At 41.8% G+C, this 18,650-nt stretch overlaps 1 protein-coding gene across 2 annotated transcripts; it reads left to right on the top strand.

Annotated features, from left to right (window-relative positions):
* Positions 1-9,459: 9,459 nt before the first annotated feature.
* On the top strand, positions 9,460-16,395 carry rpl8 (ribosomal protein L8). 2 transcript variants are annotated; one of them, XM_072260460.1, is made up of 6 exons: positions 9,460-9,517; positions 10,059-10,205; positions 10,369-10,510; positions 13,882-14,100; positions 14,362-14,477; positions 16,171-16,395. In XM_072260460.1, exons 2-6 carry the CDS (start codon positions 10,068-10,070, stop codon positions 16,327-16,329), a joined length of 774 nt encoding a protein of 257 aa, XP_072116561.1. In that variant the 5' UTR covers positions 9,460-9,517; positions 10,059-10,067; the 3' UTR covers positions 16,330-16,395. The 2 variants fall into 2 exon arrangements, with proteins under 2 accessions (XP_072116561.1, XP_072116560.1); XM_072260459.1 differs by having other exon boundaries at positions 9,499-9,584.
* Positions 16,396-18,650: the final 2,255 nt, after the last annotated feature.

The raw sequence follows: 18,650 nt of genomic DNA on the forward strand, positions 1-18,650 counted from the left end.
TAAAATACTTACATGTTTCTTCATGCATCTCCCTTCCACTTTATCTACACGGTGAACAACACCAAATAACATGATGGATGCATTTCTATTTACATGTTTTTATTGCATTACTTTTGTTGTGATTACAGTAAATATTATAAATGCAACAAATCTGACTCCCAATTTTCACAGCCTATCTGATTTTAAATACTTTATAACCTGTAAATTTAAATTTCCAGTCTTGATCTCTCCACGACAATATTCTGTGACCCTGACATGATCTGGGCCATCAGAATGTTTGATTGCACATAGATCCCCATTTTCTTATGCACACTGCACATTATTAAACATTTTACAGGCCATCACTGGGTTATGAATGCCTGATTTATGGATCCCCCTACAGATGAATGATGCCCTGCAATATATTTAAATTCATTAGTCTGATATATGGACAGTCGGCCCTCCTTATCCGTGGGTTCTGCATAAGCGGATTCAACCAACCGCAGATCCGGAAAACCCGGAAGTTCTCTCTCCAGCGCTTGTTGTTTGAGCATTTTTTTCTTGTCATTATTCCCTAAACAATACAGTATAAGAACTATTTACACAGCATTTACATTGTATTAGGTATTATAAGTAATCTAGAGATGATTTAAAGTACACGGGAGGATGTGCGTAGGTTATATGCAAACACTATGCCATTTTATATAATGGACTTGAGCATCCGCATTTTTTGGTATCCACGGGGGGGGGGGGGGGGGGTCCCGGAACCAGTCCCCCGCAGAGAAGGGGGGCTGACTGTACATACATTGGCAGAACTGCTGTCCTCTCTCTTTCGACATTGATTTCTCTAACTTCTGGTAATTTCTCCTCCTCCCCCTCATCTCTTTTATCATTTGTCATTCTGGCTCCTCTCTTATCCCTTCTCTTCTCCTCAACTACCCATCACCTCCCCCTCCCCCGTGCCTCTCCCATGGTCCTCTGTCCTCTCCTATCAGATTCCTTCTTCTTCAGACTTTCACCCCTACCACCTATCACCTCCCAGCTTCTTACTTCACCTTCCTCCCCAACTCACCATCTTCCTCCTCAGTTGGTTTCATTTATCACCTGCCATCTGGTACTCCTCCCTCCCCACCTTTTTATTCTGATTTCTTCCCCTTCCTCTCCATTCCTGATGAAGGGTCTCAGCTGAAATGCTGACTTTATTCACCTCCATAGATGCTGTCTGACCTGCTGAGTGTGTTCCTCAATCCACTTTTAGTAATTGTTCTTTCCTGTGTGCTTTTGATGCCATCCATTTCAATACTATGGAGGTATAATTGCACATCAAGTGATTTTTGTGTATTTTCAACTTACACACAAAATTGACTGAAGAACATCTGTAAAGATAGTACAAGTTCATTACCACAGGACAGCCTGAAAATTATTTTTAGCAGTTATTCTACGCTTTAGTTTTTAATCATCTTTTCATACACCTGTTCATGTTTCTTTGCATTCATCAACCCCTAGTATTAACATTAGGGAACAGTTTGTGTTCTTTTATTGCTAAGAATCAACTTCTATTCGGTTTCTTCTTCTAATTCAATTAGTCTTAAATGGCATAGATTGCTCCACGATTGAAATATATCTTGTAACTACCATTATGTTAGGGCGGTAAATCTGATAACATGGTTTTTAAATTGGCCTCACACAATAGGTCCAAACACACTAGGCCACTGTAATGCTCAGGTAAGGAATACTTACCGTTCCCTGCCCAGACCACACTTTGGGAAATCCGATCGCTCGGCTCTCCTTTTCCTACCTGGACACAGACAGAGTCTGAAGGGGAAAATTCCAGAGATTAGGACAACAAAGAGGTGGTAATGGGAGGCAGAGGAGGATTGCTTCAAGTCGGTGGACTGGGCTGTTATCTAGGACTCATCTGTGGTTCTCAAAGAACACACCATGGTTGTTACAAACTTCATTAAAACAGTTGAGGATATCATCCAGAGCCTTCCCCAACCAGAAGCCCTGCATGATCCCGTAATCTGCTGAGAGTCAGATCAGAGGCATTCAAGTCTGGTGACTGAGAAAGTTACAAGAGGTCCAGGTACGATCTCTGGAAAGCCATCTCATGGACAAAGTGGCAACTCCAGACTGAACGAATCAACAAAAGACGCTCGGCAGTTGTGGCAGAGCTTGAGCGGTCACCCCCTCATGAAGTGAAATCCAGACGAGCCCAGTGACTCTGATGCTCACTTTTGCTGTCAAAACCTGGAGGAAGCATCACAAACTGCCACAGCCCCTGATGATCCTGTGAGTTCAGTCTCAAAAACCAACGTGTAGGCAGCCTTCAGCAGGGTGAACCCATGAAAAGCATCCGGCCCAGACAGGGTACCCGGTCAAGTACTGAAGACCCGTGCTGATCAACTGGCTGGAGTGTTGACTGAGATCTTTACCCTCTCACTTCGGCAGTCTGAGGTACTCACCTGCTTCTCGTAGGTTTCAGTTATACCGGTGTCAAGGAAGAATATCGTAACCTGCCTCAATGACTATCATCCATTAGTACTTTCATCCACTGTGATGAAGTGTTTTGAGAGGGTGGTGATGAAGCATATAAACTCTTGCCTGAAAAGCAACTTGGATCCACTCCAATTTTCCTACTAGAGCTACAGGTCCACAGCAAATGCCATCTCATCGGCTCGTCACTCAACACTGCAACACCTGGACAGGAAAGATGCATATATCGGGATGCTCTTCATTGACTACAGCTCGGTATTCAATACCATCATCCCCCTCAAAACTAATCAATAAGCTTCAAGACCTTGGCCTCAATACTTTCTTGTGCAATTGGATCCTCAATTTCCTCACTTGCAGACTCCAGTTAGTTTGGATTGACAACAACATCTCCTCCATGATCTCCATCAGAACAGGTGCACCACCAGGCTGTGTGCTTAGCCCCTGCTCTACTCGCTTTACACTTATGACTGTGTCACTAAGCACAGCTCCAATGCCATATTCAAGTTGCTGATGACACCACTGTTGTAGGTCAAATCAAAGGTGGTGATGAATCAGCATTTAGGAAGGGAGATTGAAAATCTGGCTGATTGGTGTCATCACAACCACCTCTTCCTCAATTTTCACAAGGCCAAGGAGATGATTATTGACTTCAGGAGGAGGAAACCAGAGGTCCATGAGCCAGTCCTCATCAGAGGATCAGAGGTGGAGACAGTCAGCAACTTTAAATTCCTTTGTGTTATTATTTCAGAGGACCTGTCCTGGGCCCAGTATGTAATGCAATTACAAATAAAGCACGGCAGGACCTCTAATTCCTTAGGAGCTTATGAAGATTCAATTCAAGTTTAGTTGTCATTTAACCATATATGAATACTGATGAATACAGCCAAATGAGACAGCGTTACTACAGGGTCAAGGTGCAATGACACATTACCAACAGTCACACACAAGATCGCAATTGTGTAATAAGAGTCCCGAGGCCTCCTCTCCACCACTGAGTCCAGCCCACCAGCCCACCGATATTATCTGTCCACGGGCTCCCGACACTCGCTAGGCAAGTCTGCAGCTTTGAGGCCCAGTTCTCGCCCTGAGCCCTAACTCTCATTCAGCGAATCCATAGGTTTGAGGCCCAGTCCTCGCCCTGAGCCCTAACTCCTGTTAGGCGAAACCATAGGTTTGAGGCCCAGTTCTCGGCCTGAGCCCTAACTCTCATTCGGCGAATCCATAGGTTTGAGGCCCAGTTCTTGCCCTGAGCTCTAACTCCTGTTAGGCGAATCCATAGATTTGAGACCCAGTCTTCGCCCTGAGCTCTAACTCCCGTTAGGTGAATCCATAGGTTTGAGGCCCAGTCCTCACCCTGAGCCCTAACTCCTGTTAGGCGAAACCATAGGTTTGAGGCCCAGTTCTCGGCCTGAGCCCTAACTCTCATTCAGCGAATCCATAGGTTTGAGGCCCAGTTCTCGCCCTGAGCTCTAACTCCTGTTAGGCGAATCCATAGATTTGAGACCCAGTCTTCGCCCTGAGCTCTAACTCTCGTTAGGTGAATCCATAGGTTTGAGGTCCAGTCCTCGCCCTGAGCTCTAACTCCCGTTAGGTGAATCCATAGGTTTGAGGCCCAGTTCTCGCCCTGAGCCTTAACTCCCATTAGGCGAATCCATAGGTTTGGGGCCCAGTCCTCGCCCTGAGCCCTAACTCTCATTCGGCGAATCCATAGGTTTGAGGCCCAGTTCTCGCCCTGAGCTCTAACTCCCATTAGGTGAATCCATAGGTTTGGGGCCCAGTCCTCGCCCTGAGCCCTAACTCTCATTCGGCGAATCCATAGGTTTGAGGTCCAGTCCTCGCCCTGAGCTCTAACTCCCGTTAGGTGAATCCATAGGTTTGAGGCCCAGTTCTCGCCCTGAGCTCTAACTCCCATTAGGCGAATCAATAGATTTGAGGCCCAGTCCTCACATGTACAAGTGCAACTTATTAATAAAAACACAACCACACAAATAGATATGTATATAGTCCAGATCCCTTAGTACATTTGTAATTTTCAGTCACCACAAAACTGCTATGCTGCCCCTGGTACAGCGTGCCAACTTGGACACCTTTTCCTCTGGCAGCTGAAAAGGAAGTGGCCCCGCAGCTTGAGGCCCTGAGCCCATTGAGTGCAGCCTAAAAAGGAAACTCTGCAGTCAGCAACAGCAGAGCTTGTCTTCTGCCGAGCGAACCCCTGAGAAGGCAGCTCTAACTGCGTTCTGGACACCGCGCTGCACTGCCCCCTGCGAAGAGCAGCGGCTTTGTCCACTCTCTCCGGGTGGCTGCAAGTAGGTGGCACTGAGGCTTTAGGCCTAGTTCTCACTATCATTGAGGCCAGGGAGTTCCCCTCCATCTGCCACTGCTCTCATCCAATAAATCAGCAAATAGATCTTGCGGCACACCAGATTAACAATCTCCAAAGGGGTCTTTGCGATCACAAGAAAAGCGACCATGACGGCCACTCACTATTAGACTATGAGCCTCCATTGACTCAGGCAGCAGCACGTTGTGCAGCTCCTTCATTACCTCCATCAGCGTGCAGCAACTCGCAGGTGGTGTAGACCCCTTAATGCATAGCAGGATCTTGTGATCATTATTAAGTACGTTTAAGTAGCACAGCAGCACTTTCACTGAGCTCGTAGAAGCTGCTGCAACCAGTCACGCCACCATCTTTCCGGAAGACATCTAAAACTTTGTCTTTGTCATTTATATGACATTTGGCATGACATCTAAAACTTTGACAAACTTCTATAGATGTGCAATGGAGAGTATATTGACTGGCTGTATCCAGCCTGGTATGGAAACAACAAAGCCCTCCAACAGAAAATCCTATAAAAAGTAGTGCTTACGGCCCAGGCCATCACAGATAAAGCCCTCGCCACCACTGAGTATATCTACACGAAGCAGCATCCATCATCACAACCAGGGCTTGCTCTCTTCCCTCTGCTGCCAACAGGAAGAAGGTGCAGGAGCCTCAAGACTCACACCACCAGGTTCAGTAACAGTTATTACTCTGCAATCATCTTGAACCAAAGAGGATAACTTCACTCAACTCCACTTGCCCCATCATTGAAATATTCCCACACTCTATAGACTCACTTTCAAGTACTCTTCATCTCATGTCCTCCACATTTATTGCTTATTTATTCATTATAATTATTCATTTCTTTTTGTATTTGCAGAGTTTGTTGACTTTGGCACAATGGTTGAATGCACAAGTTGGTACGGTCTTTTATTGCTTCGATTATGGTTATTATTCTATTATAGATTTATTCTGCATGCTCGTAAGACAATAAATCTCAGGACTGCATATGGTGACGTATATGTACTTTGATGATAAATTTACTTTGAACTTTGAATGTCACCTTTCAGATTCGTAGCATTTTTATTCATTTATTTTTCAGGATGTGGTCAATATTGGCAAGGCCAACTTGCTTGCCCTTCTCAAGTTGCATTTGAAAGGATGTTGAGCCACCTCCTGAACCACTGAGGTCCTTTCCTTGAAGGTCCTTTCAACGTACTGCCTGGAAGGGACTCCACAGTTTGGAACCCACAAAACTAGAGGAATTTGCAAGTCAAGACAGCATATAACTTGGAGGGAACCCTGCAGGTGGCGGTGTTTCCACATGTCTGAAGTCTTGTCCTTGGTGGAAGACGTGGCAAGTTTGGAAAGTCCTGCCAGAAAAGCCAAGGTGAGTAAATGTAATGTATTTTATAACTGGCACACACTCCAACCTATGGTGGAGGGAATAAATGTTTATTGTGGTGGATGGAGCACTAGTCAAATAGAAATAAGAACACAAAATTGTGGAAACACTCAACAGGTCATGTCTAGAGACACAGAGTTAACGTTTCAGATCCCTTTGCCAGAACTAGAACTTTATGCAAACCTGTTTTCTCTCCTTCATGGTGTTGATGAGGCAGTCTTTCGTCTGAAATGTTAATACTATAGGCAGTCATCAAGTGGGGAAAATGTGGAACAGCAGGTTTGCAGAGAACCTTAAATGAGTTACTGGTGATAAAGTACTTCAACTACCCAAATATTGTGTAGGTTGGGACAGCAATTACATAGGGGGAAACAAGTGAGAGGAACTTCTGAACAAGAGACACAAAATACTGCAAGAACTCAGCATATTTCTAATGTGTTTAGTATGCTTCTGGCTCAACGAAGGATGTTTCAGCTTGAAGACCCGTCCAGATCTAATTAAGGGTTTTAATTAATATGCAATGTTAATTCTGTTTCACTTTCCACAGATGCAGCCAGACTTGCTGAGTCTCTCCTGCATTTTCTGTTGTTATTTCAGATTCCCATCATTTTTAATAAACATTAAAAATGTTTATTTACTGTTGCAAGTCGTTGGCTTCATCAGGACTAGCCAAGTTGGAAGGTGTTATTCCTTGAGTTGACATTGGACTTCTTTGAACTGGAAATTTATAGTCAGAGAGTACAAAAACAGACTCTTTGGCCCAACTTCTTCATGCTGACCATAGCAGCCTCCTTGGCCGTCCCAGCTGCCTGTATTCAGCTCATAACCCTCCAAGCCCTTCCCCTCCACCTAACTAAATGCCTCTTACATGTTGTAATTGTACCTGCCTTGACCATATACTTTGGCAGCTCGTTCCAGGTATTCCAAAAAAAAAAATTAACTCACAGGTCTTTATAAAACCTTTCCTCTCCTATCTTGTATGTGTGCCCTATAGCTTTGGACTCCCCGTCCCTGAGGAAAACACTATGACCATCTACCTTATTTATACTCCTCATGATTTGTAGATTTCTATGAGGTTACCCCTCATTCTTCTGTGCTCCAGGGAATAAAAATCCAGTGTGACCAATCTCTCCCTATAACTCACCTTCTAGTCTAAGCAGCATAAATCTCTTTCTTTCTTTTCAAATCTTTTTATTGTTATATTATACAGAAAAAATAACATGAGTGCATTGAAGTAACAACACTTACAATGTCTCAGAAAAGACATTATCTTAAAGATTGAAAAAAAATTTTGTGATAACAAAAAAAACCTACTAAGCAGAAAAGTGAGAAAAAAAACCCATTAGGTGTACAACCCCGAAGTCATGCGTCATACAAAAAGCTTCTAAAAATAAACATCAAACCGCCAGCAAGAAAAGAAAATATACTAAAAAATTTACAATTAGATCGTGGAAAAACTATATCAATTAGCTCAGATGATAATAACAAGCAAATGAGCCCCATCTTCTCTCAAAATCAAATAAAGGTTCAAAGGTTCGACTTCTAATTTTCTCCAAACTAAGACATAGCATCACTTGAGAGAACTATTGTGACAAAATGGGAGCTGATGTATCCTTCCACTTCAACAAAATGGCCCTCCTAGCTATCAATGTAGCATAAATCTCTTTTGCACCCTCTCCAGCTTGCCAGTGCATTTCCTATCACAGGGTGACCAAAACTGCAGACTATATTCCATTGCAGCCTCACCAACCACCTATATAATTGCAAAATAATGTCCTTACTCCAAAACTCAGTACCTTGACTGATGAAGGCCAGCATGTTAAATGCCTTCTCTCTCTCCCTGTCTACTTGTGTGACCATTCTCATAATCTGTGCCCTTGTATTCCCAGGCCACTCTGTTCCACAAGACTTGTTATTGTAAAGTCCTACCCAGGTTTGACTGCTCCAAACATAACACTGCAATTATCCACGTTGAAAATCATCTCCTCCTCACTGACGATCAACACTGGCGAACCTCAGGGGTGTGTGCTTAGCCCACTGCTCTACTCTCTACACCCATGACTATGTGGCCAGGCATAGCTCAAGTGCCATCTATAAATTTGCTGATGATATAACAATTGTTGGCAGAATCTCAGATGGTGATGAGAGAGATATATCAGCTACTTGATTAGTGGCAAAGGAACAAAAATGTACTCAATGTCAGTCAGATCAAAGAGCTGATTGTGGACTTCAGAAAGGGTAAAATCAGGGCACACTCACCAATCCTTATAGAGGTAGCAAGAGTGGCGCGAGTGAGCAGTTTCAAGTTTCCTGCATGTTAATATCTCTGAGGACCCAGCATATCGATGTAGTTATAAAGAAGGCAAACGGGGGCTATATTTCATTAGGGATTTGGAATGTCGCCTGAAGCACTCGAAAACCTCTACAGATGTACTGTCGAGAGCATTTTGACTGGCTGCATCACCGTCTGGTATGGGAGGGGACAGTAATACTGCATAGGATTGAAATAAGCTGCGGAGTTGTAAAATTAGTCAGCTCCATCATGGGTACTAGTCTCTGTGGCATCCAAGATACCTCAAAAAGGCAGCGTCCAACAATAAGGACCCCTACCACCCAAGACATGCCGTCTTCACATTGTTACCATCAGGAAGGAGGTACAGCAGTCTGAAAGATCACACTCAACGATTCAGGAACAGCTTCTTCCCCTCTGCCACACGATTCCTGAATGGACATTGAAACTATGAACAATACCCCGCTACTTTTTTATTTATGTTTTTGCACTACTTATTTATTTAACTATTTGATATACTTACTGCAATTCAAAGTTTTCCCTTGTATTACAAGGTATTGCATTGCACCGCTGCCGCAAAGTTAACACATTTCACGACATATGCGGGGATAATAAACCTAATTCTGATTCTGATTCTGATTCTTCTTTTGTTTTAATGGGTTCTCTTAGGGAGGGTTTCTTTGTTTTGTGGCTCCCTGAAAGGAGACGAATCTGAAGGCTGTGTAAAGTATACATACTTTAATAATAAATATACTTTGAACTTTGACAGCTGGAAGGAAGACGTCACAAAAATCTATGGACTACATTGTCCATAATGCAACAGAGAACCCAGGTCGCGAACTGTTTTGGATTTTGATCAAAAACAAGATTTATATTATATTTAACAGCTCATATAATAACAAACTACCGGTTATCTTACGTCCTGTGGATTAGTTGCGGAGAAAAAGTTTTTCCCCCACAAAAACGTTCCGGAAGTAGTGGTCGCGCAACCGTGACTCCTTCCTTTCCGCGCAGACTCCTGCTCTGGGTAGGCCGATGTGGGACGCGGGCACCGGGATAATCCGATTCTAATCTGCAGTTTTGGCTGCCATCCGGTTAATATTCCCCCCAAATATTGAACATCGTTATCTCGTTGTCACTGCTGTAACTTTTATTTATTAAATATCCGAATTTATGTCTGGTTAAAATACGTTTCGATCGAGCTCCCCCGTAACAAACATGGAGCCTTTGAGTTGAGTTCGCCGCTTCCCCTCACCTCTCGGGCATTTGTAGGAATTGGTGGTTAATAGTATCCTCACAGGGAGAAGCAAGGTGATGGAAAGGCTGGAATTGATGATACCCCATGGAAAGCTGATCTGTCACATTAAGTCCATTAAATTGGCCGTGACTCCGTTCTTAAAAGTACAGCTACGAAAATACTTCAGTAACTATGTTTTAGTGTTAATGACAGAAGTATAATGTCAGTGGGGAATACCCGCTTTCAGTTTACAATGGAAGTAAAGTACTGATTTTTTTTTAATGTTTGCTTTTTATTTGAATAATGGCTGAAAAATATTTTGTGCTTGCAGTAGTGCAGAATGGGTCGTGTCATCAGAGGACAGAGAAAGGGCGCAGGCTCCGTCTTCAGAGCCCATGTAAAACATAGAAAAGGAGCTGCAAAGTTGAGGGCAGTGGACTTTGCTGAACGCCATGGTTACATCAAGGGAATTGTCAAGGTAAGTACTGAAAGTCAAACCCCATTTGAATTTCTAGTTTTATAGTTAAGTCCTTTTAGTCTATGCAGCTGATTTAAGTATATGAACTGTTACTTATCTTAAAGGAGTAGATTTTTGGCATAGTTGATTTAAAATGTAATATGATGCTTGCTTTACTCTGCAGGATATAATTCATGACCCTGGCCGCGGTGCTCCTTTGGCAAAGGTAGTATTCCGCGATCCTTACCGGTTCAAAAGACGAACTGAACTATTCATTGCCGCTGAAGGTATTCACACTGGCCAGTTTATCTATTGTGGCAAGAAGGGTAAGTTGAGAAAAATGTGCAGTGTCATGCAGTTTTAAAAGCTGCCACATTTAGTGTTGTAGCGATCCATTATTGTGAAGTGGAGTGCTAACCAACCTGGTTCATAGATCACGACTTTAATTTTAACGTATTTAGTATGTCTGAATTGAAGTTGTTCTGAAAGGTAATTGATGTTCTTTGTAGATGTTTTAATGTAGAAGTCTCAGATCAGTGTGCATTTTGGATTAAGGGATTTCATAAAGTTTTAAAAGATTTAAGTTTAAAAAGCCTCTGAAATCTTAACTTGAACTCTTCAAGATGTGTAGGTGGACTAGCACAAACCTGTGGCATATGTTGTGAAATCTGTTCGACAATTATTTTCCTGTATTGCTATTTCCATAATGTTCTGTCTTGCGTTTTCTCAGTTGTAATTAGCCTTGCGTGTAATCCATGAATGTTTGCCGCTTTCATGTGAAAATTAGCTTTATAGTACACTTCAAACATGACAAACTTAATGTAAAACATAGGTAACTTATGTTCCCCTCCATAGATGCTGGCTGAGTTCCTCCAGCATTCTGTGCATTGCATCAGATTTTCAGCATCTGCGTTCTTCGTATGTCACCATTACATCTAATGCAAGAAAGATGCAGTCTGAGATAACATTAGGGTTTTCAGGTCCAGTCAAGAACCCGGTAGCAGTGAGAAAAAACAGCTATTTTCAACTTTCAGCTTTGGTTCTTCAAGGTTTTTTGTCTCCTGTCCAATGACAGCATCAAGAATGGGGCACAGCCTGGGTGGTGATTGTTTCCTCCTTGAAATATGACCTCTTATAGGTGTCATATTGGCATTGGTGGTGGAGAGCTGTACCCATGATGGCTGAGTGCACCACTTTCTGAAGCTTCGTGCGTTCCTGTGCATTGGAGCTTCCATACCAGGCCGTGATAACAAGCAGTCAGAATACTTTTCATTATGTCAATCTGACGCAGCTTGACAAATATCCTTGCATGGAGGTAGAGGCGGTAGTGCCTGCTCGTTGTTGCATCTTTCCTGGGCTCAGGTTAGGACCTCTTCACAATACCTGGAGTGCCCAGCAGATTCTCAAATCTCATGTCTTTGTTTTGTGTGGTTTTCCCTCATCTTTGCTGTTCATTGGGGTACGCAACTGCACTCCGAAACCCTCAGGAGAATTCAATATGTGGAGTCCAGTACACTGGGACCAGTACATTTTGGCCCAATTAAACAGTGGTCCCAATTAGCTGAAATAGTTAGAAAATATAAAAAGACAAACTGAGTAACAAATTAGATAGCTAACTGAAATACAGAACAAATTAGAACATTATCTGTAGCACTACAGTACTATAAAACTGTAGTAGTTCCTAACAGTTATCAATGGAGGAATTCGTCAGTGCGTGCGATAAATAAAATGAGTGCTGCCACCTAATGCAGACTGCCTTCATATATTACTTTAGACGACTGCATCCTCAATCTTCAAGATGATTGATACCTTCAAATATTTCGTAGTTTCTAATTGTCGAAGTAGTGAAATTGTTTCATTGTCACTTCCTTGAAACGGTGGTGAGCAAAACAATTGGGAATTGTCTTACTCCTTCTTTCTTGACAACTATCATTAACAAATATCACTGCCTTTTGAAGACAAACTCATGCAAGTGGTGCTATTTAAGACTGTTTGCTAGCTAGAATCTGTTTGGCAACAGTCTTGTTAAGCTGCATAGTACCCCAAACAAATGAAGGGAATCGCAGCAATTCTCTATTTAGTTTTGTTGTTTGAGTTGTTCCAAATAAGCGGCTGCTCTGATTAATAACCAGAATCCACTGTATTCTTTTGCTGTGGGTATACTTGGCAAACCTAAAGAACAGTAACTGTAGGCATCAGGAACTGTTAACTGTAAATAAACTGTGCAAATGCAGATATAAATATAATAAGTAAGCATAAAATAACAATATAACTGAGTCCTTAATTGAGTGTAGCTATCCCATTTTGTTCAAGAGCCTGATGGTTGAGAGGTAGCAACTGTTCTTGAACCTGGTGGTGCGAGTCTTGAAGCACTTGTACCTTCTACCTGATATCAACCTCGAGAAAAGAGCATGGCCTGGGTGGTGAGGATTTTTGATGGATGCTGCTTTTCTATGGCAACGTTTCATGTAGATGTGCTTAGTGGATGGGAGGGTTTTACCTGTGATATACTGGGCAGAATCCACTACCTTCTGTAGGATTTTCCGATCAAAGGCATTGGTATTCCTGTACCAGGCTGTAATGTAGCCAGCCAGCATACTTTCCACCTGACACCTATAGAAGTTCTCTAAGGTTTTCAGTCACTTGTCAGATCTCCACAGACTCCTGAGGAAGTAGAGGTGCTGTCGTGCTTCCTTTTTGCAACACTTGTATGATGGGTCCAGGACAGATTCATTGAGATAGTGGCACCCAAGAAGTTAAAGTTACAACCCTTTCCACTCTGATCCTTCGATAATTACTGGCTAATGGAGCTCTGGTTTCCCTCTCCTGGTCTACAATCAGTTCCTTGGTTTTATTGACATTGAGTGAGAAGGTGTTTATTACACTACTCAGCCAAATTTTCAATCTCCCTCCTGTATACTGATTAATCACCCTCTTTGCTACATCCCACAATGGTGGTGTCGTCAGCAAACTTGTATATGGTGTTGGAGCTGCACTTTGCCACACAGTCATGGGTGTGAAGTGAGTAGAACAGGGGGCTGAGTACACGTTTTTGCAGTGCTCCTGTGCTGATGGAGATTGTGGAGGTGTTTTTGCCAATCCCAACTGAATTATCCACAAGTGAGGAAACCCAGATCCAATTGCACAAGCGGGTATTGAGGCCCAGGTCTGATTAGTTTTGAGGGGGTGATAGTATTAAATGCTGAGCTGTAATTGGTAGAGTATCCTGATGTATACATCTTTGCTTTCCAGAGTTTCCAGGGTTGAGTGAAGAGCCAACGAGGTAGAATCTGTTGTAGACTTGTTGCTTTAGTAGGTGAATCGGAGCAGAACCAAGTCACCATTCAGACAGAAGCTGGTGTACTTCAACACCAGGCTTTCTAAACGCTGCATTAGGCTTCTTTGTTCCCAATTTTGTTAAGTTATACCTGGAATATATAGCTTTTGTTATCTCCTAACCCTTTGGCTTTGAAGTCTTACTGTTCTGGCTTCTTTTCAGGAGTGAAGTGAGATTGGAAAAGGACCGTGCTAAAAATAGAATAAAAATCTTGGCTTGAGGGTGGCAGAGGTAGTTGTCTTGTGTATTGTATACAAATGGTTATATTATCAGTTGTTGATTCAATATTAACTTTGTATTTTACAATTGTAAGTAAGCTCTGTAATTATGTTTGAAATAATTTTCAAAATCTGTTTGTAGCTCAGTTGAACATTGGAAATGTTCTCCCTGTGGGTACCATGCCAGAAGGTACCATTGTCTGCTGTTTGGAGGAAAAGCCAGGAGACCGTGGTAAACTTGCCCGTGCTTCTGGAAATTACGCAACAGTCATCTCTCACAATCCCGAGACCAAAAAAAGCCGTGTCAAGTTGCCATCAGGTTCCAAGAAAGTTATTTCTTCTGCCAACAGAGCTGTTGTTGGTAAGATTTAATTTACCATCCTTTTTGTTTCATGTATTGACTGATTTTAAAATGTGCAATTGTTTATGTAAAAAATTTTGTTTAATGTTTGCACTGTGCACTTCTGTAATCTGTTTTATTACCTAAGTAATGATTCTTAAAATAAGAGTAACTTGCAAATTATTAATTGAAAACTTTCTCCAGTAGCCATATTAAAGATTTCTTGTCCAGATTTCTTCATATATTTGCTGAATGTTTGCAAGTGTTTTACTTTGATTGCAGGTGTTGTTGCTGGCGGTGGTCGTATTGATAAACCAATACTAAAGGCTGGTCGGGCTTATCATAAGTACAAGGCCAAGAGAAATTGCTGGCCACGTGTCCGTGGTGTGGCTATGAATGTAAGTTTAAATAGCATAAGCAACCACTTGTTAAATGTTTTCTCTGGTCCAGTTGTTTCACTCTGGGATTTATTCTCATTAAATTTGTTGGTCTATCTTCCTAGGTTGCTTTTTCCTAGTATCTATCATTCATTTAGAAACAATCTGAACCATTCAGTACTTGAAATGTCCATGTACACTTTTTCTACAACTCAATTCTAGAGTTTCTTCAGTCAGAGGTTTCTTTACCTAATATTAAAATGGGTTTAAACACATAGCTCAGATTGTAACTGCAATTTGACTCATTCCACAACCAATTCATGTATTAGCTGCTCTTGTATTATCCACTCTCCAATGTTGGATTTTTAAAGTTTTGTTGCAGGCACAGAATATCCAACAGTGGCTCTTTTTCATTCTGCTTGTCTGCTTTAATTTCCCTATAGTTTTCTGCTTGTTAATTCCTTATTTGTTGGTTCTTCGGTCAAAGTATGTAGTTCCATGTTTATACTGCTACCACAGCCTCTCTGAACTCTGCAATGTGATGACTGTGCTCTATGTCAGATTGAACCTTCCAGTTCCTCCCTCCTTTGCTTACTTCCTTGGCCAAACTAGTAATTTTATTTTTTACTTGATTAAGAAGTCCAATGTGAGGCTCCAAAAGTTAACTTTAACTGCTTTAATTAACTGTTACCCTTGATTCTCAACTTTTGGATTTAATGATTAGGAGACTTTCAAACTTGCAGTTATAATTCATAGTGGTTGTTGTTTAGTTTGTGTCCAAAAGGTTATTAGTACATTCCAGCATAGTACAGGCCCTTCAGCCTATGTGTACTGACCCGTTAACTTCCTCAAGATCAAGTTAACTATACCCTCTCATTTAGCTATCATCTGTGTACCTATTCTAAGTCTCTCAGATGTGCTTCATGTACCTGCCTCTACTGGCAGCACGTTTCAAACACCCACCATTTGGTAAACAAAAACTTAATCTCTTGATTTCTATTCCCCACCCCCCTAGTAGTTTCCTCAAATCACCTTAAAATTATGCCCCCTCATTAGCCACTTCTGCCCTTGGAAAAAGTGTTCATTTGTTCTTTGCCTCTTCCATCAAGTTATTTCTCATCCTTTGCTTCAAAGAGAAAAGTCCAAAGTGACTTTTTCAGTAGACATGCTGTCCAGGCAGCTTCCTGGTAAATCTCCTCTGCAGCTACTAAAGATCCCACATCCTTCCTACAATGAGGCAGCCAGAGCTGAAAACAATATTAGCAGTGTGGTCTTGAACTCAATCTGTTGACTACTGAAGGCCAACACTATACGGCATCTTATTCTTCATATACCTTAACAACCCCGTTGAACTGTGCAGCAACTCTGAAGAATCAATGAGTGGACCCCAGATCCCTCCAGCCATTCTACTTCAAATTTGAACTTCTAAAGTGAATCACTTCATACTTTTCCAGCTTGAACTCCATCTGCCAACTTCTCAGCCCAACTCTGCATCCTGTAAACATGCTGCTATAACATTTAACAACTTACACTGTCCACAACACCAACCTTTGTTTTCAGTTGAGATGTTTGAAATGAAGATGCATGAGTATAAAATGTTAATCTAGGTGGACATGAGTAAAACACGAAAAACTATGCATTCATTAAAGCAGAGGCATTTCATTGGTAGAAATAATATACTGAGATTTGTTAATCTGGTTTTATTTTTCCATAGCCTGTAGAACATCCATTTGGTGGTGGTAACCACCAGCACATCGGGAAGCCATCAACCATCAGGAGAGATGCTCCTGCTGGGCGTAAAGTTGGTCTCATTGCTGCTCGTCGTACTGGTAGACTGCGGGGTACCAAAACTGTCCAGGAGAAAGAGAATTAATGTCTTGGTGTAATATATGTCCTTCTGTCACAATAAAAAGTTTTTAAAATACATGTAAAATGAAAATATTAGTAAACACTCGATTTTTAACACAATCAAATATAGCAAACTAAATTTTAATTTTTCCAACATTGGGGAGCATGGGAGTAGCACAGAATAAAAGCGTCTGCACACAGCAAAGGTGGTTGTAACTCTGAAGAGCCACACTTGACAGAAATTGTTTCGATCACCCTCCCTCTTTTTAGTTCTACAAACTTCCTTTTTGATATGTATTTTGAGTATTACTCAATTAAGGCTAGGTGATTTTAATGTAAAACTGGGTCAGATGGATATTGTTATGCATTCAGGACAATTTCAGCTGGAGAGTGTAATAGTACCCCTATTAGGGAATCAGACAGGGCAGGTGACAAGTATTTGTCGGGGAACACTGGAGCCAGTGATCAAAATTTCATTAGTTTAAAGATAATTATAGAGAGGGATTGGACTGGTCCTTGGATTGAGATTCTAAATTGGAGGAAGGATCTGGCAAGTGTGGAGTGGGATAGGTTTTCTTGCAATAAGTGGGAGGCCTTCAAAAGTGAGTACAGAGGTTGCACGTTCCTGTTAGAATATAAGGAAAGGGTAGCAGGTTTAGGCAACCTTGGTTTTGAAGATATATTGGGTCTGGTTAAGAAGGTGCTTGAGAAATGCCAAGAGAACATGGAGTCAGGAGGACTCAAAAGAAGCTAAGAGGTTGCTCTGATTGACATGGCAAAGGAGAATACCAAATACTTATACACATTAAGAACAAAAGGCTAGTAAGGGACAAAATAGATTCATTTGAAGATCAGCATAGCCATTATGCATGGAGCTAAACAAAGATGGAAGACCTCAAATGGATTTTTTCCCCCACCCATTTACTCAAGAAATGGAAGAAGTGAGGCCATGGATCCAGATTACAGAAGAGAAGGTGTTTACTCTCTTGAAGCAAATTGGGGTGGATAAATCCCCCAGGGCTTGACAATGTGTTCCCTCAAGTCTTGTGGGAAGGATAGTGCATTAATTGCAGGGTCTCTAGCAGAAATTTGAAATGTTCTGAACCATGGATGAGGAATTGGAGGATAGCTGATGTATTTTTTTTTAAGGAGGGTCTAAATAAGACAGGAAATTATTTGGTAACCTTTTAAGTTTTTCAAGGTTACCAAGAAAGTTGAAGGAAAGGCAGTGGATATCCAGACTTCTGCAAGGGATTTAATAAAATCTCATGAGAGGCTGATGAAGGTTCTGTTACCTTGTATTCAGGATGAGATAATTGGATTCAACATTCGTAGTGGGAGAAGCTGCTGAGTGGAGGCAGATGATTGCCTCTCATACTGGGTGCTTGCAACTAGTAGCTGTTTGTCACTGATTAATGACTTTGATGATAATGTAAACTGCATCAGCAAATTTGTGATGACATCAAAATTGGGGACATAGTGGACAGCAAGGAAAGCTATCAGCTTGCAGCAGGATCTGTATCAGCTGGGAAAATGGGTGTAAAATGGCAGATGAAATTTAATGCTGACAGGAGTGAAGTGTTGCAATTTGGGAGGACAAACCAGGATACAACATCCACAGTGAAAGCTAGGGCACTATGTCATGTGGTAGAACAAAGGGCTCTGGGAATACAGATGTATAGTTACTTCAGTGTGATGCCACAGGTAGCTAGGGTCATAAAGAGCTTTTGTCACATTGGCCTTCATAATATTGAGTACAGGAGTTGGGATGTTACATTGAAATTTAAGCCATTCGTGAGGCCGAATTTGGAGTATTGTGTGCAGTTCCAGTCACTTGCAGGAAAGATCAGTAAGATGAGTACAGAATAATTTGACAAGAAAAAACCTGAGAGAGTTGGAGAATGAGGGGAGATTTGAAGGATATAGAATGGGTAAATGTAAGCAGGCTTTTTCCACTGAGGTTGGGTGAGACGAGAACTAGAGATCAAAGGTTAAGGCTGAAAGGTGAAATAACCTGAGGGGAACTTCAGAGGGTGGTGAGAGTGGAATGAGCTGCCAGCTGAAGCAGTGGATGCAGGTTAGACTGCAACGTTTATGAGAGGCTTGGATAACTACATGCATGGTAGGGTTATGGTTCAGCAGTGGATCAATAGGACAACTCAGAACAATTTGGCACAGATTGTAAAGGCCAAAGGGCCTGTTTCAGTCTAGGTTTAGATTACCAACTTCAGAGTCAGATACTATGTCCCTAACTTCATAATTCCTCTGTTAATGAGAAGTTCATACCCTTAAGTTTAACATCAAGCTTAAATTTGAAGTTTACTGATTATAATTTTTATAGATATC

This window comes from Mobula birostris, chromosome 6 (assembly GCF_030028105.1).
Source record: "Mobula birostris isolate sMobBir1 chromosome 6, sMobBir1.hap1, whole genome shotgun sequence".
Taxonomy (NCBI): Eukaryota; Metazoa; Chordata; class Chondrichthyes; order Myliobatiformes; family Myliobatidae; genus Mobula; species Mobula birostris.